Source organism: Notamacropus eugenii, chromosome 6 (assembly GCF_028372415.1).
Source record: "Notamacropus eugenii isolate mMacEug1 chromosome 6, mMacEug1.pri_v2, whole genome shotgun sequence".
Taxonomy (NCBI): domain Eukaryota; kingdom Metazoa; phylum Chordata; class Mammalia; order Diprotodontia; family Macropodidae; genus Notamacropus; species Notamacropus eugenii.
Genome location: NC_092877.1, coordinates 345,341,565 through 345,365,138, shown reverse-complemented (window position 1 = coordinate 345,365,138; position 23,574 = coordinate 345,341,565). Strand labels below are relative to the sequence as shown.

Below are 23,574 nucleotides of genomic sequence, written 5' to 3'. Positions count from 1 at the left end.
GGACTTGGGAAAGACCTAAGGAGATGAAGTTCATCTATTTGACATCTTTCAAGAGCATTCCACCATTGTATACAAGTTCTTAACTGAAGCTCTAAAAAAGTGTAGCATGCACAGTAGCAAAGCCCCAGTAAAACCATCTCAGCAGACAGGCTAAACCAGGCTTGGGATAATTGAGAGGCCTCAAACCCGTCAGTGAGTTGGGGGATGTCTACTGCATGTGTGTGAAGACTTTCCTCTGGAAGAACAGGCAAAAGAGAACAATTTGTTCCAACGGCTGTGAAAGCAGCTGAAGCCGGCACAGGGGAGTGCTTGGAGCTTGGTCAGACCTCAAAGACACCAAGGTCATCCACTGCATCTTGAGCTATTGCCAGTCATCCTGACTCGTCTTGCCACTGGACTTTGATGACTCAGAAAGACAGAATGAGGCTGATGACTTTGTGCAGCGCTGTCTCACTTCAACTAACCCTGTGATGTCATTGGTCCTCTTCAAAAATGAAGGATGAACAACGACAACGAAGGTACATTTTCAATGTACCAATGATATCCTTAGAACCCCTGGGCTTTGCTGACCTCTCTGCATCTGAAACCTTAGGACTTAAGGGTTTTTCCATCAGTTCCCTTTTCTGCCTTGTCTCCTCCATTAAAATGTGAGCTCCCTGAAAGGAGGAGCTGTCTGCCTTTTCCTCTTTGTTTTCCCATAATTCTCAGCACAATGCTTGGCACAAAATAAGTGCTTAATAAATTTTTTATTTCTTCTTCCCCATCTCCCATATACCTCTTGGTTCTCTGAGAGTAGCCCCTTGAAGCTGGGCTTGGAATGTTAAAAATTTTCTCAACCTCTCATTCAGCATCTTTCCATGGAGAAAATCTGGCCAGCCCATCCAATACCCAGTTTTTCTCATTTACTGATGAGCAAGCTTTCACTTGGCTTACTGAAGAGTTATTCATCTACTCCCACGCCACCCTAACATGAAGGAATTCAGGGGAGAAAGAGATATTGTGTCATGTAGAAAATATTTCTGACCCCTTTTACACCTGGATAATGACTGTGGTTCAGAGGTGATAGGAAATGGGGGAAGACCCTGATGCACTAAAGGAAACCTAACAGATTCTCTAGACAGAGGGAAACTGCTGGACTTCTAGGAACTTAAAATCATTACTCACCCTGTCAATGTGGGGCTGAGCAACCAGAATGAAGGAAGATTTTTTTTTCCCCAGGAGCAGAATTTCACCCTTCTGAAGACTCATCTCAAAAGGACCACTGAAGGAAAACATTAGCAAATTGAACTAGAGTTCACCTGGTGACTACCAGGGTTCATAAGTCAAAGGATCATAGATTTAGAACTAGATGATACATCAGAGGTCATCCAGACTAGCCCTCTTTTTTATACATAATGAAACTGAACTCCATAGATGTGAAGTGACTTATTCAATGTCACAGCTAGTGGAGAAGGGGAGGAGGGAATGAACATTTATTAAGCACCTTCTTATTCCAGGCACTGCACTAATTTACAGATATCATCTCAGTTGTTCCTCATAATGATGATGGTTCTAGAAGGGCACAGTTTGGTTAGTCAAGGAAAAGCACAAAGCAATAGGGTCATGATGGTCTCCAAAAGGAGAGTTTCAGAATCACAGAATCTGAAGTATCTCAGAAGCCATCTAATTCAACTTATACCCAAAAGCAGTAGCCATTACAACATACCCAGTGGTCATCGAGCCTTTGTTTGAAAATCTCTAGGTAGGAAGAGCCCACTGCCACCAAAGGCAATCTGCTCCATTTTTGTCTGGTTCCAATAGTTAAGAAGTGTTTCTGTATCTCAAGCCAAAATGTGGCTTCTTCACAGCCTCTACCAATGGCACCTGATTCTGCCCCCTAGAGCCAAGCAAAAAACATCTAATATCTCTTCCAAATGAGAGCCTTTCAGACCTTCAAGCACAACTATCCTGTGCCTTTTCTCCTAGACCTAGTCCATTGTGGAGGGATGCTGAAGAAAACTAAGCCCACTTCAAAATTTTTGCAATGGTGATCACTCATTTTGTGTTTCAAAACAACAAAAATTACCTTATAACCAAGATGTGATTCAGAGAAATTCAGGAATAAGGTTGTTATTCCTGAAAATTGCTTTGAGATATCTCATATCCATCTTTTCAAACTCAGTCTTAGCACAAAGTAAATGCTTTTTCATTTAGTGAATCACATTTGTTGAATCAGATTGACTTAGATTAATGGCAAAGATTGTTGTGGTTTTGGTCTATTTATCTTCCACATGTAGTACGCATAAATAGTAGGTACTGCACATAGTAGGCAGTTCATAAGTGTTTGTTTAATTGAATGGTAAAAAGTCAAGGGAGAGAGAGAAACAGAGCATGTAAAGGATATTATTTTTCTTGAGAAAAGCTGTTTCCCCATGGTTTGTCTACAAGAAGGCCCTACGGTGCCCTCCCATCATTCATACTGTCTCTTTGACATTCTTCTACTGCCTTCCCTCTCTTCAGAAAATGTAAGAGGGCTGGGCTGGAGTTAAGAGTATGAGCTGTTCTGCGCTCGAACACTGGATGATTTGCCTCAGCATGAGGCCATTTATGCCAAGGCAGGAGATAAACATGAGTTACAGACAAGTTTTCCCCTACCAGCTGTGTAGAGAGGAGGCCCAATCAAATAATTGCTTCACAATTAAAGTGATTTTCAACATATAACATGAAGATGTGCAGTTAAGCACTGGCCAAGATTATCCATTTGGAAAGCTCATTAAGAAATGAATTATGAAATAGTGAACAAATTTAGACCATGCGGGAATATGCTTTTCCTATCTCTGAAGGAAATTTTCTAGGACAAACAAAACAAAGAGAAGTCTTTAGACCAGTAGTCTGGCCATTGTTTTTCAAATATAATTGATCAAACTTCTAAGGCAGGAGTGGAGGGGGGTGTCCAACACATAACTTGTTTTCATTGTTACTGACCATTATTGATATCTATATTGGAAGATATCTGATTAGTTCATAGACCTAGGAAGTATATGATCATATATGTATAATAGATCTAGAAATGGAAGAGGCTATCTAATGCAACCTCCTCATTTTACAGAGAGGAAAACTGAGGCTTAGGGAAGTAGAATAACTTTTCTAAGGTTACACAGGCACTAGAAATCATAGGTTTGATTTCATGGCTTGCTAATCTAGAGCTGAAAGTGACCTCAAAGAACATCTAGCCCAAACTCTTTATTTTATGCATAAGGAAAGTGAGCCCCATGGTGGTTTGTGACATGCCCTGACTTACATGGGCAATAAGCCTCAGAGGCAAGATTTGAACCCAAGTCATCTGACTCCAGAGTCAGTACTGTTTTCATTGCACCATACTTCCTCATAACCAAAAGCCTCTGAAGTATAGCTCCATTTTTCAAATGAGAAAACTGAGTCAGAGTCAGTATACTTGGTTTGCCCTACTTGGTTTGCCCTAATTCACATTCTCACATTTTGATCTGGGTACACCATAGACATCTCCAATTCAATACGTCTAAAACAGAATTCATTATCTTTCCTTCCAAACTCATACCTCTCCCAAACTTCCCTATTCCTGTTGAAGGCATCGTTGGTAACCCAGGTTCATAACATTGGGATCATTCTCAACCCCTCACTTTTATTCATCCCACATATCCAGTTATCAAATCTTTTTCCTACATCTACAATATCTCTAAAATATGCTTTTTTCTCAGGTCTCACAATTACCACCCTAGTTCAGGCATTCCTCTCCTCCCATCTAGACTAGTATAACAACCTCGTGCCTGGACTCCCCAAATTAAGTCTCTCTCCATTTTCCACTGCCACAGCCACAACTGCCAAAGTGATTTTTGTAAAGTTCACATATGACCATGTCATCCCCCCAAAAAACTCAAGTGACTCAAATTTGTTGGAGATGGGAGGGCAGGTTCCCATAGAGGCTCAAATGTAATTTCCTCTGATGGTCGTATAAAGCTTTTCACAACCTGACCCTTGTACTTATAAATTCCTTCCTTCCATGGTCTCCATTTTCTGACTTACTATTCCTCATTCACAAAGTCCTATCTCCCATCTCTGGACCTTTACATTTGCTATCCAAAATAACTGAAATATCCTCCTTCTTTGCCTTGTCCCTTGGAATCCCTGGTTCCCTTCAATACTCAGGTAAAGCATCACTTGCTGTATGAAATCTTTATTAATCCTCATGACTACCAATGCCTTGTCCTTCAAAGTCAACTTACATTTTATTTGGGTGGGTGTGTGCAGGGGCTGGGGGGGGTGTCAGGGGGGGTGAGGGAAGGGATTCCCTTGGTATATAGTAGGCACTTAATAATTGCTTGTTGAACAAATGCTCATAATGTCATCATCTACAACAACAGAACTGAAGCTAAAACATAGGCATCTTCATTCCAGTTCATTGCTTAGCCCTCTGGGCCACAAAATCAACAAAGGAAATTGTCCAAATCATCATGTTAAGTCCTTACAAACTAAAGTTGGTGGCATCACTATGGTCTGAACAATAACCAATAACAGGCAATGACTGTTGCCTAGTAGACAGGTAGCCCTTTTCTGGGGGAGAGGTCAGGTTTGAGGTGATGCAGCTATGGAAATGAGACAAAGTCAGACTTTCAACAGCATATTCTCTTTGTTCAGAAAGGCAATATAGCTTCACAACTGCTTTTCTTTTTGGAAAGAAATGGGCAGCAAATGAGAAAATGTACTTTGTCCTTTCAGGACTCAGATCTCTTAAGAAAAGTGTTTTATTCCTTTTCAATAGCCAAGGTATTTAACTTTTCTAAGCATAAACTTCTTATCTACAAGGTTCTTGTGAGGCTCAGTGATATCACGTACAGAAAGCACTTTTCTAAATAGCACTATATAAATGTCAGCTATTATGAAGTGAGGGGCACCAAAAGGGAGTTTCTGCTTGCCAAATCCTCCCTTGTTGACTCATGAACTTCCCATCATTATTCACTCCTTTGGGTTAAGACATGGAAGGGTAGCCATGCAGGATGTAACATATTAAGCTGTTATCAGCTTTGGACACTTGGCACTAATGAATTCATCAGATTAGCCTTGAGAGAACAGGAGATGTGAGGGATGGAAACATAGAATAAGCAAGGTCTGATGGAAGTAGGAAGTCAAGCCTGACTGGGTGTGGGGGAGGAACAGCCCAGGACAAGCTGAACACCTGGGAGAAGAGAGGAGAAAGCAGAATGGGGGCTTCTGGAGCCCTGAACAATATGCCAGAGTATAGACTGCAAAGACAAGTTGATGAAAAGGTACAAACCTTTATTGTTGGAGCGAGTGTTCTCATCTGGGAGTTGTGACATCATTGAAATCATAGGCATAGTTGCTATCCCCCTGTTCCTACCCTACTTCATAATTTTGCTTTAAGGTCAGTCAGACTGGCAGGCAGGTAGGGTCAATTTCATCCATTTCACCCAAAAGCCCTTACCCAAGCACTCTGTAAATCTTAATCTACTACAGAAAAGGGGCCCAGGGTAGGAGGGTGGTGATTCTTTCCAAGGTGCTTTGGGCAAAACTATAATTTCAAATCATTTATTTCACTGGAGGCAAAAACAAGTTAAGGATGGGGGGAGGTTGCCCCACTGTGCTGATGCCCAGCACAGAGGGTATCAGTCTGACCACAGGTACAGTCACACCAGGAGATGAACACGAACACATAATTCCTTTGATGTCCTGGGGTTTTACTTTGTGGATATGTCAGTCGCTTTGACTATTTCTACCCAGTGTTCCCCAAGAAAAAGAGAAACTCAGGACACAGGGAAACATTCAGTGTAGCTGAAAGGCATATTGAAAATCTTCAGCCAATCACTTGCAGCACTATCTGGCCTCTTTTTAATGGAATTTAAGCTGCCAGAGGGCAGGGACTGTCTCATTTTTCTTTATAGCCCCAGTGCCTAGCATAGAGCCTAGAACGTAGAACTTGTTGGGACCCATTGCTCGGTAACCACACAGTAGAAACTGGTTGAAGGGAAATAAAGTTCTTACCCCATTTTACTTTCACTGATGACCCAAACTTACCCACAGCAACTCTATCTTAGGTAATCTTCCCAAGCCTACTCCAACGTCAAGGTCACTCCAGAGTGGAGGCAATACTAGTTTCTTCATTCCTAGTCCAGTGCTTTAAACGCCAGAAATTGACTGCTTCCTGGTTGTGTGCAGAGATTTTTGAAATTCAAATAAAAGAATTCCTTTACTTTCTTTTCTCTGAACGTTTTTTCATAATCCAAAGTGCACGGAAGGCACCTTGTCTCCTAAAGCTTGAAAAGTGGAGTTAATTACTCAGAGAGTTCAGGAGGGCTGCCTTTGAGCTGAGAAAGGTTTGCAAACAGGCTTCCATTACCATATTCTGAATCCTAAGGATTTCTTTGAAGTCCAGATTGTTGGTTTAAAAAAAAAATACCTACACACACATACAAAATCTATGTACCCTTTTTAGAGGAGCTCTCTCATTTTAATTAACCACTAACTTCTCAAGTTTTCAACAGTAGTTTGTCATCATGAAAAGAAAATGGCTTTCAATCCATTTATTAGAATAGACTAAGGAGATGCTAAGCTTTCTCCTAAAAGCTTAAGTAAAAGACAGTTAATTGGAATAAGGATATCGTTCCTCTTCCTTTCTCTGTGTTGACTTGAACAACAGGAGGGAGGCTGTGATGCTATACCTGACACCCAGGTAGAAATAAATGATCCTCACTATTCAATTCAATTTAATTCAATTCAACAAGCATTTGCTAACTGCCTGATATGGGACCAGAGCCTTTGCTGAGTGCTAGGGATAGAGACAAATAGGAAACAGTGCCTGCTCTCAAGAGTTGCCCATTCTACTGAGAGAAAACAACATATACACAGATAGTTAAATACAAATGCATACAAAATAAATAATCTTCCAGTCAATCAACACTTTTATTAAATGCTTAATATGTGCCAGATACTGTAGTGGGTTCTAGGAATACAAACAGGAAACCATTCTTGCCTTCATTCTACTGGAGGAAACACTATGTTTAGAGATAAGTAAATACACAATGTATACAAAATATTCCATCAAGATGCTTTTATGAAGAGCCTAATATGTGCTGGGCACTGTGCTAGGTGCTAGGAATACAGACAGACAAGAAACAGTATTGGATCCTAGGGAGCTTTCTCTCTACTGGGGAGGATGCCTCATGAAATGTCAGTAGAGACTGTTGCAGTAACAAATGGGGGAATTAGGTTGGAAGGGGGATGTGCTGGGTCAAGATCAGGTTGGGTATGGTGAACTCACCAATCAAAAGGGATGTAGAGTGTAGTTGGAAGTGGGGGCTAGTCTACAAAGGCAGGGCATGAGGATGACTGAAGAATCAAAGTGATTTGCTCCTGGGAAAATGCAGATTGTCCCATAATGCCAGTCAATGGGGGGGAGGCAGTTTTGGCCAGTGTCAGTGATGAAATATTATCCTCAAAGATTGTCAAACCAGTTCTTTGGGAAAAGGTGATTCTATTTAAAGACTTTCCTTGTTTCCTTAGTGCCAGCAAATGGACTGATTTAATGTCTGACTTAATCACTGTTCCATTTGATTGTACTTTTTCAAGTAGTTTTCCAAAGTCACTTTTAAAAGCTAGCAGAGGCAATAATTCTTCCCCTTCTGGCAAAGTGAGTTCCTTGGTCATTGAGATCCTTTCCACAGTTATGTATAGGACTTGTCTGATGCCCTTTTCAGTTCCATAGTATTATTCCAACTATGATCCTCAAAAAACAAATGGGGAAAGGGTCTCTTTCCTCTCTCACCCTTATTTTGACCAAGAAATCTTTATGACATCTTAGAGTCTTTCTTCTTTACCTCATTGCTGTCCTGTTGACTCCAAGAGCTATTCAATAGAGACCCTACCAGAAGGCTTTGAATGCCTTCATGTGGCAAGTCTAATCTCTGGCTAAGAACCCCATCCTCACCCTTAATAATGCATATCATTAACTCATCTCTCCTCATTTTGCTACCTAAGGCTGTTATCTTTAGCACTGAGCTCTCTAAAATGTAGACTCTTAGAGCTGAGATCATTAAATCATGGGATCATGATTTAGGACAGGAAGGAAGGAAGGAAAGAAGGAAGAAAGGAAGGAAGGAAGGGAGGGAGGAAGGAAAGAAGGGAGGAAGGGAGGACGGGGGGAGGGGGGAGGAAGGGAGGGAGAAAAAAACTTTTATTAAATTCCTACTATGTGCTAGGCACTGTGCTAAGCACTTTCCAAATATTATCTCATTTGATCCTCATAATAACCCTAAGAGGTAGTTGCAATTATTATCTCTCCTTTATAGAGGAGGAAATTGAGGCAGATAAAGGTATCTGATTCCAGATTTGGACTCAGACCTTCCTGACTCCAACCCTAGAGCTCTATTTTCTGTGCCACCTACATTAAATGCCTACTGTGCACCAGGTACAGTTTTAAGGGTATAAAAAAAATAAACAAAACAGTCCCTGTCCTCAAAAAGCTTCCATTTTATTAGAGAAAAGCAACTCATACACATGAAAAGTTTTATTGCAATAGTCCGGGTGTGAAGTGACAAGTACCTGCATCAGGGTGGTGTCAGTGTCAGAGGAGAGATGAAAGCACGTGTGAGAGATGTTATGAAGGTAAAACTGATAGGTCTTGGCAACAGATTGAATGTGAGGGTGGAGGATGAGAGAGGATGAGGAAGATGATCCTAAGTTGTGAGCCTGGATGACTGAGAGGATGGTGGTACCCTCAACAGTAACAAGGAAATTAGGGAGAACGGTTTGGAGGAAAAGAAGGGGAGAGGAGACGGGAGGGGAGGGGAGAGGAGGTATGAGGAGAGGATCCAGGACAGAGCTTTGTGGCCCACCCACTATTAGGAGGTGTGAACTGGAAGAAGATTAAGTTAAAGAGACTGAGAAGGAGCAGTCAGGTAAAAGGTGGAGCACACAGGTAGGAGTTTCTGGGGATCATGAAGTTCAGGAGAGCAGCTGGGTGGGAATTACTTAGCACAGAGCCCAGTGCATAGTAATTGCTTAATAGATGTTTACTGATTGACTGAAAATATTTCCTTCACCAAGGAAAGAGTAGTGTCTCAAAAACCCAGAGAGAAGGTAGAGGAAAGAGGGATGATTGATAGTGTTGAAGGCTGCAGAGAGGTCAAGGCAGATAAGGACTGAGGAAAGGCCATTTGTTTTGGCAATTAAGAAATTGTTAGTAACTTTGGAGAGAGCAGTTTCAATTGAATGATGAAGCTGAAAACTAGACTATAGAGTTAAAAAGATTGAGAGTAAAGGAAAGGGACTCATCAATTATAGATGGTCTTCTCAAGAAGGTCATCCACAAAATGGAGGAGAGAAATGAAATGGTAGCTAGTGGGGATAGAGATTGAAGATGAATCAGAATGAGAATAACAGAAAGGTTGATCTGCTGCAGAGGATAGGATGAAATGGCTCCATCTCCCTGCCACAAGTCCCTTCCCTCTCCAGTCCATCCTCCACTGACCTCTAAACGTGCTCTTCCTAACAGCAGATCTGGCGATATCACCACAACATACACACACACACACACACACACACACACACACACATACACACACACGCTCCACAAACTCCAATGGCTCCCTATCACCTCCAAGATCGAATATAAGATCTTCTTAGCATTCAGACCATCATAACCTGCCTGCCACATATATCTTTCCAATGTTCTTTCACCTTAAATTTCATCCCCTCCATTCTCTGCCATTCAATGACAGTGACCTCCTTGCTGTTCCTCAAAGAACAAACTCCATCTCCCCACTGCAGCCATTTTCACTGGCTGCCCCCATGCCTAGAATTCTCCCCCTCCTCATCTTTGCTTCTAGCTTCCCTGGATTCCTTCAAGGACCAGCTAAAACCCCATCTTCTACAGGAAGCCCTTTTCAATCCCTCTTAATTCTCTCACCTTCCTTCTATTAATTATTTCTTATTTATCCTATATATAGTATCTTTGTACATAGTCTTGTCTCCTTCATTAGACCAGGAGCTTCTTGAGAGCAGAGGCTATCTTTAGTCTTTCTCTGCATGCCCAGTATTTAATCAGTCAAGAAACATTTACTTAAATGTGTACTATGTGTCAAGCACAGTGTTAAGCTTTCGGAATATAAGGAAAGAAAAAACACAGTCCCTGCGCTCAAGGAATTCACAGTTTAATGGAGGAGACAATACATTAAATGAAAAGGGAAGAGGGTACCTGTGACAGGGACATGATGTAGTCCTTCAGCAGAATGGGAAATGATGGAAGGGCCACCCTCCTTAAATGGAGGTTCCGATGTCTACCCTCTATACTCTCCAGTCCAAGAGAGGGAGGGTTCCCAGGGGCAAGGGGCACTGAGGAGATGTAAGTTTCAGAGCCAATATCTCTTGCAGATGACGAGTTTCTGGGGATCATGAAATTCAGGAGAGCAGCTGGGTGGGAAATATTTAGTGCAGAGCCCAAAGCACAGCAGGTACTTAGTGGATGTTTAATTTGAAAATATATACAAAGTGAATATGAACTAATTTCAGAGGAGAAGGAGTGAATAAGTGCACTAACAGCTGAGGTCAATGACCAACCTTCAGAGTTTTAGATGAAGAAACTGAGACCCAGAAAGGTTAAGGACCTGGTCACAGAAGTGACAAGTAGACCTTTGATTCAAGGACAGGTCCAATTTCTTCAGTGTTTAGGTAAAGCTCTATAACATTTGACCTTTCTTAAATCCAAGAAAGGTTAAATGACTTTCCAGGAATCACACAACTCTTTAAATGGCAAAGCTAAGACTAGAACCCAGATCTCCCAACTCTCACTTGGTCTGTCTCTAGTTTTTCTTCCCAAACCCATCTCATTCACCCCCAGTATGGTGGTCAGCTGAAGACTAACCACTTGAAAACCCTAAGTATGAGACTTAAGGTGTTGTAACCCATGGATCATAGGATAATCAATATGGAACTAATCAGTTATCTAATTCAACCCTCTCATTTTACAGATGGGGAAATTGAGGTCTAGAGAGGCGGTGACCTGTCCAAATTCAAGCTACTTTTAAGTTAGAGAGATAGAATTTAACTTATTTCCTACGTGACCTTGACCTAGTTACTTCATTTCCCTGGGTCTCAGTTTCCTCATCTAAAAAATGAGAAGGTTAAGCTGGATGATCCCTAAAATCTTTTTCTGTGCTAAATCTGTGGTCCTAGGTCCTCTGACTCCACATTCAGCTTGCTTCCCATTACACCAGGCTGCCTCTGTTTTCCTCCCTTCCTTGTCATGGCTTAGGAAATGACTTTGCATTTGGTAAGAGTTTAGGACCCACAGAGTACTTCAACCTTCAGCTGTGGATGGGGAACTAAGTCTACAAGAAGATAAATGGGAACAGATAGAAAGAGCTTGGAGAGGAAGGAGTTAATCCCTAAGCTGACCAGGTACAAAGAAAAGCAAACTTCAACATTTACTCTGCAATATGGCTGGCTATCTGAGGGCAGTAAGGAACATCTGGCCATGCTGCTGTGGTGCCCCAATGCGGGGAAAGTTAGTTGCACTCAGCCTTTAACCATGGTCTGGGCAGCCAGAGCGTGCCTTTGGAATCTACGATGGAGTAACCAGCAAAAGTATGTTATAAGAAATCAGTTTTTGCACCCAAAGTTGAGCAGAGAAGTTTGTCAAAGATAAGTGTTTTGTGTGGCACTTAACCGGAATGGGGGCCATCTCAAGGGAATTTTTCTAGTACAAATCATGGGACTGCAAGGACAAATTAACATACATAGAGACAGAGAGGATAGAGATAAAGACAAAAACATAGAGATGGAGACAGAAGAGAGAGGAAAGGAAAAGACAGAGGAGAGGAGAGGGAAGGAGAGGAAGAAAAGGAGAGGAGAAAGAGCAGAGAGAAAAGGAGAGGGAATCAGAGAGAGAGGAGGGGAAGGAGAGGAGAAGAGGGGGAAGGAAAGAGACAGAAGAAGAGAAGGAGAGGGAGAGAGAGAAGATGAAAGGAAGGGAGGCAGGGAGGGAGGGGAGAGACAGAGACAGAGACAGAGAGACAGAGACAGAGAGACGGGGGGGGGTAGGGAGGGAGGGAAGGAGGGAGAGAGAAACCTCTAGGAAATAGCTATAACCTTATTTTTGATCACTTCTCTGAACAGCAGAAAAAGGAAATCATAGTATAAAAAAGACAATGTAATGTCAATTACCAAACTTGGAACGAAAGAGAAAATCCTCTTGGTTTTTTGTTTCGTTTTGTTTTGCATATTACCATTAGTCATCCGAAGCCCTGTCTCATTTGAAGAAAAACTACTAAGCGTTACTGATGTCTGATAAGATCCATCCCGGAACACCTACAGCAATGGACTTGACTTTCCCCCGGGGGAATCCAACCTATGTTGAAGACTATTCCTCTCCTCCTAGGTCCTTCCGCCATTGCTCACAGACTTCCACCATAAGAAAAGGGTCTTCTGGACAAACACCCTCTAAGATGTTTATATGGACCAGTGGCCGGACCTCCTCATCTTATAGACATGATGAAAAAAGGTAAATGCTTCTGGCACCCCTTTATACTACTCTTGTCATGTCACCCAGAGACAAAGTCAACCAGACAACACCAGGTAGTGGAGCTATAGTAAGTGCATCTGTGGGTCTGTCTATCCTGTGTGTGTATATGTGCAGTACACATAGCAGCATAACTTACTCAAGTAGGTTAAGAAATGAGAGCCTCTAATCCCCAGAGAAATGAGGGTCATAGAAGAGGGGAAGGAAGGAAGGAAGGAAGGAAGGAAGGAAGGAAGGAAGGAAGGAAGGAAGGAAGGAAGGAAGGAAGGAAGGAAGGAAGGAAGGAAGGAAGGAAGGAAGGAAGCCTGGAGGTAGAGGGCAGTATAAACCTAGGATGAAAGAGAAGTTGTCAGCCACAAAGCCCACCTCACCTTCCAGTCACTGTCTATCTGCATGTTGTCATTTATTTCCTAATAGTCTAGAGAGTCTCCCACCAACCCCCAGGAAAAAAGTTTGTCTTCTCACCTTCTCTTTTATTCTTCTATGTCTCTCATTCACTGGGTGCCATTTCCCTGCATTTAAAGAAATGGAATTTGAAATGCCAAATAAACATACTATAGGTTAAGGGAAGTTTTAATTCTGATAGTGACTCATAGAATCTCAGCTCTGATCATCTGAGTGGAGTGCAGGAAGAAATCAAGTCTTTTCTTTATTTTCCCTATTAACATCCACTGAATTCCAGGAAAAAGGAAGATTTTTAAAGCAAAACTCTGTGGGTCCAAAGAGAACCAGCTCTCAAAACACCTGTGGCTGTTTATAAAAATTTCACTTAGGCCTTTGTTTTTAATAGCTAGACTTTCATATCTCTTTCTAAAGGCTTAAAGCAAAGTGACTTTTCTACTCTGTGAAGGGCCTTTTATGTGCTCCAGATGCAAGATGCTATGATTCTACCCAATTTCTCTAAGTACCATATTAACTCAGTTTCCGTTCTTTGGAACCTATTTTGCAGCTTAAATGGAGATATGGAGGGAGATAAAGAGAACACATTTCTGTAGGTACAGTCAGCTCCAGCACTCCTCCACTCCAGAACATGAGAATATGTTTCTCCCCAGAAACTACTGTGACTCTGTACATTACAGTGTGCATCATTCCTGAAGATGTAATAAGATCTGGAGAAGATATGTGAACAGTGGCTACTCTTTGCATTTACTTTCCTCTAATAGGATTTGATTAAACACACCTTAGTAATATACATGAATAAGAAAGCCCCTGGGGGAGGGGGTTAGGGGAAAGAAGCATGAGTCAGAATCAGATGAGCCAGGTTCAAATCCACTTACAACCCAATGACCTTGGGCAAGTCACTTCACTTCTCCTAGCTTCAGTTTGATCATCCATAAAATGAACAGATTGAACTAAATTATCTCAAAGGTCCTTTCCATCTCCTAATCGATGATACTATGATCCTAAAGGGCTGTCATATAGAAGAGCTGGATTTGTCACGCTTAAGTCTAGACAGCAGAAATATAAGCAAAGTGTGGCAGCTGCAAAGAGATAAATTCCAGCTTATTATCAAGTCAAACTCCCTAACACTTAGAATTGTCCAAAAGTAAGTTGAGATGCCTTAGGAAAAAATGGGCTCTCCTTCATTGGAGGACCTCAAGCAAAGGCTGAATGACCATTTGGGGATAATATTGTCAGGGTGTCATTCAGGTATAGGTTGAACTAAACAAGCTTTTAAAGTCCTTTTCCCCACTAAGATTCTAAGAAACTTGAAGCCTCGGGGAGTCACTTGATCCCTCTAGTTGAACTACTGTAGTTACTCCAGAACTCAGTGAACCAGGAACCTTAGGCTTAATAAGAAGAAGAATAGTAATTAGCATTCATAGAATAGTGCCTTAAGGTTTGCAAAATGCTTTACAAGTATCTCATTTTATCCTAACACCTCTGGAAGGTAGATGCTATTATTATCCTTATTTTACCGATCAAGCAATTGAGGCTGACAAGTTGAGCGACTTGTCCAGGATTACATATCTAGTAAGTGTCTGAGGCGGGATTTCGTTGCAGGTCCAGTATTCTATCCACCGGACCACCAAACTGCCTCTTCTATCTATCCTACACTGTTTTGTCTACACGAGCCAAATGGCTCATGGAGTTTAGATTCCCCCAAGAATATTCACAGTTGAGACACCAGAGCACTGCAGTATGTACCACAAATGCTTAGGGGAAGATGCAGAATTGAAAGGAAAATAAATTCCACCTCAACAAGTCCCAAAGGAAAAGAGGGCAGGAAAGAGAAAGGGGAAGAGGGAAGGAAAAGGAGAAAGGGGAAAGGGAAAAGGGAAGGGGAAAGGGAAATAGATAGGGAAGGTAAAGGAAAAGGGGGAAAGGGAAATAAGGGAAAGGGGAAGGAAAGGGGAAAATGAAAAGAGAGGAAAGGAAGGAGAAAGGAAGGGAAGAAGGAAGAAGCATTTATTAAGTATCTATGCATAGGTTCCAAAAGTGGGTGATACTGCCCCCTGGTGGACACTGGAATGATCAGAGAGGAGGGGTAGTAGCCTTGAGTGTAACTGGGGTGGGGAGGCATTGAGTAAAAATAAAGGGGTGGTGGAAGCATAAGAAAAGAAGAGAAAATTTTGAAAAACTTCGTACGTATTTCATTGCTTGTGTAGCAGAGTTTAAGTCATAGTGATTACATTATTTTCCAAATAAACACATAAAATGCAAGTTACAACTGATCAGTGGTCAAGTCCGCCAACAGGTCTTGCTTGACAAGCAAGGGTTGGTAGGCAAACGTGTCACTCATTGTCAGCAAATCCAGCATGCATCAGCAGGAACATGTGTGTGTAATGACTTATTTACACATACATGATGACTGTTTATAATACATAATGTTACATGATGCAATATTGCATCATCAAAATTTCAATGCAGGGAAAAAACACAAATTTACAATAAATTATTAAATTTAAAATACATCATTCTTAAAAAAATGTTTGAAATGATGCAAAATTTGAGGAAAAAACATTAAGGAGTTAAAGAAAGTAGGTGTCCAGGGGGACAATGAGTAACTTTATCTAAAGTAGGTCAAATAAGTTTGGGAACCTTTGACCTGCTATGTACCAGGTACTGTGTTAAGTGCTTCACAAATATGATCTCATTTCTGTTTCTATTGAGCAAAGAGTCATTTCTAATCATTTTTAGATCGTTCACTATCCCCTCCCCCCATCCCTACTGGTTTCTATCCTTCATTTCAGTCTCGTGAATTTAATGATTTTTTGTCTTATTTTTGAATTAAAATACATTTTTCCCTTCTGGGCAAATCTCCTCTTTAATTGAGTTTTCTTAAAGCTCAGAATTTCTAATTGCAAAATGAAAAACCTTAATTTAGAACTTACAGGAAAGACAGACCCCAGAACTAAGAAAATTGCAGGCTGACTGTAAAATACTATGAGATCAAATGAGATAATATATGAAAAGTGCTTTGCAAACCTTAATATATATAATTATGATATATTATTATTACTATTATTATCCTGGGGACTCTTTAGGAAATCAATTTATTTGAATTTACCTGAAGCCTTCAGAGATTTTATCCTCTTCTCTTATCTGATAATTTGAATGAGATTATTTTATCAACTTGAATTTAGTAATGGATCAATTAAAGATGAAATTACCATAGATTTCATTGGGAAATTGGTTGATTTCATAGATTAAGCCTTGGGCCAAGGGAAGCAAGCACCATTTTGGAAGCATGGAGCAATGGAAAACACGTCTAAACCTCATATTGTTCTCTATAAAGTCAGTGCATTGAACCACATGACCATGCTCTTGGAATACCCTTTATGCTATTTCACATTAATAGAAAGTGGACCAAGATATCATTTGACCTAAAAAGTTCATATAGATGAATTAATAATTTTTACACATTTGTGAATACAATGGTTTCAACACTGCATGACGCCATAGTTCAGCATTTCAAAAGGAGGCCTCAGAATTCCTACTGTGTGGTCAGTCAATTTGCCATCCACTATAATATATACATCCGTTATCATGTACAAAGTGAGAAGCAGTCAGGCACAGAGAGCTGGCCTCAGTCAGGAAGTGTCAAGTTCAGGTCCCCTCTGACACAGACTGGCTGTAGGACCCTGGGCACACTCACTTAACTGCTTAGGGTTAACCCCAGGGGCTCTGCCAGGATTCAAATTGCAACGCAGTGGTCAACCTGCACTGAATGAAAGTTTCCTCACTGGGAGTTCTCTATACCAATGGCATCATAGCCCTTGTCCAAAAAAGAAGTACAAGTCATAGTGCACAATGCTAGGCATACAAAATGAAAACAGCCCTACCCTCAAGCAGCTTACACTTTGCTAAGACAATATAAAATATGAACAAATGATGATAGTTTAGTTTAAGGGAGAGAAGCAGTAATAACTGTAGGGATTAGAAAAGGCTCTGTACAGCAGGTCATATTTGATGTGAGCCTGGAATGATATGAGGGATTAAATTCAAAGCATTTTCAGTCAATTCAATTCAACAAACATTTATTCAGGGCATGCAATGTGCCAAGTACTAGGTGCTGGAAATACAAATCAATCAGCCAGCATTTAGCAAGCATTTTCTATGTGCCAGGCATAGTGCCAGGCTCTGGGGACACAAACAAAAGGGAGATAGATACTCCCTGCCCTCAAGAAGCTTATATTCTTTTGGGGGGTTGGGGAGATACAAAGACTGAAAAGGAAAGAAATGGCAGACAGCTGCTCCCCACAAACAGGAGAATCAGACCAAGCAATAGAGACCATAAAACCACAAACGGTAATTAGTCAAAGAAACATGAGAAATCAATATGGTAGAAGGTAATGTCCGTACAAACCAGAGCATCATTGGGGCAGAGTTAATTCCATAGGAGGCTCTGTTAGACAAAAAGGCAGCATAAAGGTCACTTTTGTCATTAGAGCTGAGACATCCCTAAAGGAGGAAACAATCCAGCGGCTCCTGCTCCTGTCATCTGAGTTAACAGTTTGTGTTCTCCTGGGGCTAAAAGATGTAGCAACTCCATTTATTTTCTGCTCAGCTGGCATTCAGCAATCTCGGGCCCCATGGGTTTGCCCTCAGAGGAACTAGCAGAAGGGCACTTTTCATTGCAGCCTAAAAGCTAAAACTCTTAGACCCAAAACCCTTGCTGAGTTTCCCTTTTAATATTTCAGAGAGAAACATTAGCTCTGTTAGTGAGAACTGGTCAAAAAATTAGTCAGAAAAACCTTGGTTTCTTCTGTTAGTAAGTAGTAGATAAGGGATTTGAACTCAGTTCCTTGGCCTCTAAATCTCACAGGGTTTCCATTGCTCCATTCTTCCAAAATGGAGCTCTTGTCTCTTGGCTCAAAGCTCAATCTATAAAGTCAAGCAATTTCCCAATGAAATCTATGACAATTTCATCTTTAATTGATTCATTAGTAAGTTCAAGCTGATAAAAGAATTTCACACCTCAAAAGATGCACACCTCAAAATATCCTGGAGAATAACACCAATAAATTTTACTGAAACTGGACTATTATCACAGGCCAAACTGCTGCCCACAACCCCCCAGACAAAGCAGCGATCCATAAAAACTTGAGAACCATGTCTTTCATAGATTTTGTCATCTCAAATATTCATAATCTCCAAGCTACATTGGATGAGAAGTTTTCCAAATACAGAGACCTGGCAGAGGAGATCAAAATCTTGTGGGGCCATGATGAGATGCATTTAATACCTATAGTCCAGTCTGCTACTGGCATCCCAAGGATGCTCTCAGTGAACCTATCTGTAATTATCTGACATGCGAATATTTTTATTCAGTTGCAAAAAGCAGGTATTTCATCCACTTGTACAGAGAACATTAAATATAAAAGATTAGAAGCAGAATAGCAATTTATCCAAGGACCATTTCTTTCAGAACCCCATCGAAAAAGATAAGAACCACCAGCTGATGATAAAAATGTTGTTGAGGACAGATTCACTGAATCATAGAATTTAAGGGTTGGAAGGGATCAGTGATCATTTAGTTCAAGGTCACATAGCTAATGTCAGAGGTAGGATCCAAACCCAGATTTATCTTCTTTCTAAATCCATTTCTCTATCCACTGCACTCCCCTATCTCACTACCAACAGGCCAGTCAGCTTCTGCATTCAACAAATCTTCAGTTCAGAAGACATTAATTAAGCAACCACTGCAAGGTACTGCATATCTCCATATTCCAACTAAGACTGATAGTAGCAGGGTCTCCTCTTCTTAAAAGGGATATGACGAAAATGAGGTCTGGAAGAAAAACTGCTCTATCAATTAAAAGCTAATCTTGGCTTCTTTCCCTCCATTTCTCTAATATGAATGTTATGGCCAGTAAACCTGATGCCAAGGAAGCCTGGATCTCAATGGTTGTTTAAGGTCACCAAGGAAGAATAACTTTTTTTACTGCCACTATTACCCCCAGGCTGTATCTGTCCCTGTAGGTGTGTGCGTGTACTTAATTAATATCAGAATAACATGCTGAAGAAAATGGACTTCAAGGGGTGCTCTCAATTTGGGCCTTGGTTCACCTGAAATTTTGTTATACTGAGTACCATCTGAAAGAAAATGAAGAAAAAGAAAGAGAAGGGGGAGGGAGGGAGGGAGGAAAGGAAGGAAGGAAGGAAGGAGGAAAAGAAGGAAGGAAAGAAAAAAGAAAAAAATGAAGGTTTGGGATCTAAGACATATTTTGTTATATGAAAATTTATTTATAATAAAATTTGTAGAATCAGAAGACTGAAAACTGGAAAGGATCTTAGAGACCAGTCAAGAAGGTCTTCTAAGAAGCACCATAGTGTTGTTTAAAAAGTACAGGACCCAGTGACAGGAAGAACTGGGTTCAAATCCTCCCTCCATCAGACCCTAGGCAAGTTCCAAAACCTTACTAAACCTAAGTTTCTTAATCTGCCCAAGAGCTCAATAATAACCCCTACCTTCCAAGGAGGTTGTGAAGGCCTCCGAAGAGCAGATATGTGTAAAACACTTAAAGTTCTAGATAAATGTGAGCTAGTAATGCTTTCAAACCCAACCCATTCATTTTAAAGGAGGAAGCTAAGGCCCTGAGAGGTAGATTGACTTGGCCAAGCACGTGCGCGCGCGCGCACACACACACACACACACACACACACACAGGTAGAAGTCACAAAAATCTCCCCACAATGTGACCTGCTCAAAAGTGGGGTGGGCCACCTAGAGAGATGAAGGATTCCTTCTCCTTGGAGGTCTTTAAGAAGAGGCTTAAAGAGGTTCATCATTGCCATCGGTGCTGACATCGATTGGCTTGGAAACTTTCCCTCAGTTTACCCTTTGTTCTTCCAAACATTTGCATTAGGGATTTGCAACCATAGGAATGGAGGCATGCTGGTCCACTCTCCCCCTCCCTTGGCTGCCCTCTCCATGGCAGACAGTGCCCCTTTCCCCCTCCCCAGGCAGGCCATCAATCCCAACCCCTCTCCCCACCTTCTACCCACCAGGTCACATCTGCATCCCCCGATGCCTCTGGTTCTGCGGGAGTCCATAATTTTTGCCTCCTCTGCACATTGCAGAGAATATGAAGAGCATTTATAACCATTTCCAAATTGCTATTTGTTTTCAAATCACCCGTTTGAATCATTTTTATATGCTGGCTGTTCTGGTGACATTCCTGACTGATTGCACTGTGTCTCTTTTATGTCTGGAGCTTGACATAAGTTATGCTGTGGGATGGGCTAATGTTCTGGGACTGCTGGGCTGTTGCTGCCTGCCTGCTTTCATCTGGGAAACATGCAAATCTCAATAGCAGCTATCAGCCTTAAATACAGTTTGATAAATAATAATAGGAAAGCAACATCAGATTATTACTTTACAGCAGGCAGCTGAAGCCCGGCAGAGTCAGGCTGTCACTTCATGCTTGCAGAGACTTCCCACCTAGCTGGGTTAGCTGGAGATTTGTACTGGTGATGCTCATGATGAAGATGACAATGGACAGGTAGACAGACAGACAGACAGACAGATAGAGAGAGAGAGAAGGAAGCATGGACGGATGGATGGATGGATGGATGGATGGACAGACAGAGAGAGAGAGAGAGAGATAAACAGACAGATGGATAGACAGACAGAAAGACAGATAGATGGATGGATGGATGGATGGATGGATGGATGGATGGATGGATGGATGGACGGATGGACGGACAGACGGACAGACAGACAGACAGACAGACAGATAGGTATGAATAAAAATACTAAAGTACATCAAAAGTTATTTGCAAAGACACATTCCAAGGAAGGGTCTAGAAGTGAAAGGGAAACCCTGAGAGGGCAAATTTCTTCTGCCCAATTGTTGCCATTGTTTGTCTTTCATTCTTGAGAGGACCATGACATTAGGGAGGTGATGCCATGACATGCAGGTGAACTGGAATTAAATGAAGCAGCCTCACTTTCTCCTCCAGAGCCATCTGGGTCCAATGGCCAGACGTAGGTCAGGACACCCTTCCCTGACCAATTAAGACCATATGGAAGACAGTCTCATCATTCTGTGGGCACTGGGTGGCAATTAGGGAAGAGGACCCAATCAATCAATCAACAAGCACTTAATTAAGAATCTTTTATGTTGCAGGCACCATCCTAGGCACCAGGGATACAAATACAAAAGTCCCTATATGCCAAGCACTACACTGGGGACACAATATAGCTAGTAGCAAGTTCTTAACCAGGTGTCCATGAACATTTTTTTACTGTTTGAATAACTTTATTTCAATATGATTAATTTCTTTCATAATCCTACGTATTTTATTTTATGCATTCAAAAACATTATATTGTAAATGGATACATAGGCTTCACCAGACTATCCAGGGGATCTGTGACACACAAAAAAAGGAGAAAGCATGAGAAAGGATATGGAAGCATGCCTTGGGACAGTGGGAAATGAATCAAGGCAACTTCTGTCAAAGATACAGGAACAGCAGGACTCAGGAGTCACAAAGGCATGAGGATGGACAAGTACAGCACAAGGGTGACAACAGTTAGAAACTGGAGACCAGCGGGTCCCATGAAATACCCCAAACTCTCATTAAATCATAGTATCAATCCCACATAGGAAGGATAGGATTGTGTTCAATGACATTATACAGAAATATTTATAAACAAGTCTATTACTTTCAGTCCTGTCAAAAGCAACTGCAAGAGGTACAGGACACTAGCAAAAAGGAGAGGGAGTGTGGCTTAATGGAGAGCTGACCTCACAATGAGGGAGACTTGGTTCAACTCCCTCTGACATCGTCACTTAATCTTCCAGTGCCCCCAAGCAAATCTCTAAGACTATAAACTGCAGAAAATCATTGGCAGAGAAAATTTCCTTACCTGAAATTTCCATGCACCAATGAAATCACAGGTCCAGTCCCCTCCTCCCACTCTTCTTTCTCTCCTCCCCTCCAAAAAAAATTTCAATTTGCAAACCAAGCTAAGTAGTTTTTCGATTGAGGCATTTTTTTTTTTTGTAATTATACAAAATCCATACACATGCTCTCGCTGGCAGACCCAGCACACCCTCTCTCTTTCCAGAATATTCCATGTCACTTTTATTACTTTGGCTTTATGAGTCCAAGGCAGAAAGCCATTAGACCAGGATAGTCCCAAGAATCCATTAAATCTAGGGTCCAGTGCCCATCAGCGACCCATATCAAACCTTAGGAAAAAGCTGGAAGATACTGTGCTACACATGAGCTTTTATATGAAAGTGACTAATGCAAAACATCGGTAACTCCCATTTTCAGAGCCCTCTTCATCCTTCTGTTTCCAAAGTCAAGCCTCATTCCCTTCAAGCCCATTTCTTCTCTAACTAGACTCTGGACCACTCTGGATTCTCCTCCCTCCCCCTTTTTTTCCTAATAGGTACTTAACTTCTCTACTTTCCTTGCCATTTATCTCAATAATAACAGCTGCCATTTTATACCATTTTACATTTTTCTAAGTACATGTGTATATTTATGGTTCTAAAAGTACGGTCTGCAAATCCCTGGGGGTCATCAAGGCCCTTTCAGGAGGTCCGTGAGGTCAAAACTACTTTCATAATAATAATGCTAAGATGTTTTTATTTCTAATATGGTAAATATCAGTAGATCCAGGTCTTCTTAGATATAGGTTCTATACTCTCTTCACTAAGCTATGTTATCTCCCAACTATGAAATGTTTTCCTTGTTCTCCATTTTGTCTAGTGGGCTTTTTTGGGGGGGAAGGTGTTTTCCCTCTTCTCAACATACAAGTCTCTTGTCCTACTCATCACCTTCACCTGTCCTTTTAAACTTAGGAGAATGGGAAAACTTTTGGGGAAAGGTTGATGCTCTAGGAACGTAGTTAAGATATTGCTTTCCTATGAACAATTGTCTTTAACAACAAGCACATGAAGTGCTACCAAAAGAAAACGATAGAATTTGGGGAAGAACAGGGGGGATTCTGTCAACACATTTCTAACCCACCAAGCATGAATATGTGAAGCAGATCTCCAGGTTATTACTCTCTTATCTCCTTCCTCATTAATCTTAAATCAACAGAGACCTCTCACACCATCACTACCCAAAGCTATGGTCCAGAGTTTACTCAAAAAGGTTCCACCGTTCGCATACCATGGAGCAACTCAGTGACAAAGGTGACAGATCCAGACTGTGTATTGACATTTGCTCTGATGAATGTTTTTCTTTGGTCATTAAAAATTGTGAAAAAGACCAACCATGAATGGTTATTGAAATCTGCCAATTTCCCAAGAGCAGGGAGCATGAAACTCAGGGATCAGTGGCCCAAGATAAATCCAGAAAATTGTTTAAAGGGTGAAGAAGAAGGGGTGTTCTTTCTTCAGGGAAAGGAGGGTGGAGAGAGGCAATAAAAGTAAATTTTAGGAAAAAACTGTAAATTGGCACACAAATTTGACAGATCAGGGGGCAGTGCTTTTTCTGTGCTCAGTTGTATTTTTAAGCACGCTCTGGGGATAGAAGGGCTGCTGTGTCCACAAGAGTCCACGTATGCTGGACACTGCAGAAAGGTTTAATGGGCCTCCCTAAGCTCTCCCTGCTT

The 23,574-nt window shown here is 41.3% G+C and overlaps 1 protein-coding gene across 1 annotated transcript in view; it reads left to right on the top strand.

Moving 5' to 3' along the window:
• Nucleotides 1-23,574, top strand: part of KCNMB2 (potassium calcium-activated channel subfamily M regulatory beta subunit 2) — a 284,412-nt gene that overhangs the window by 238,153 nt on the left and 22,685 nt on the right. Inside the window, exon 2 of the mRNA XM_072618438.1 lies at nt 12,407-12,529. Coding sequence (XP_072474539.1) covers nt 12,474-12,529 — 56 coding nt within the window. The 5' untranslated portion in view covers nt 12,407-12,473. The remainder of the gene's footprint in view (nt 1-12,406; nt 12,530-23,574) is intronic.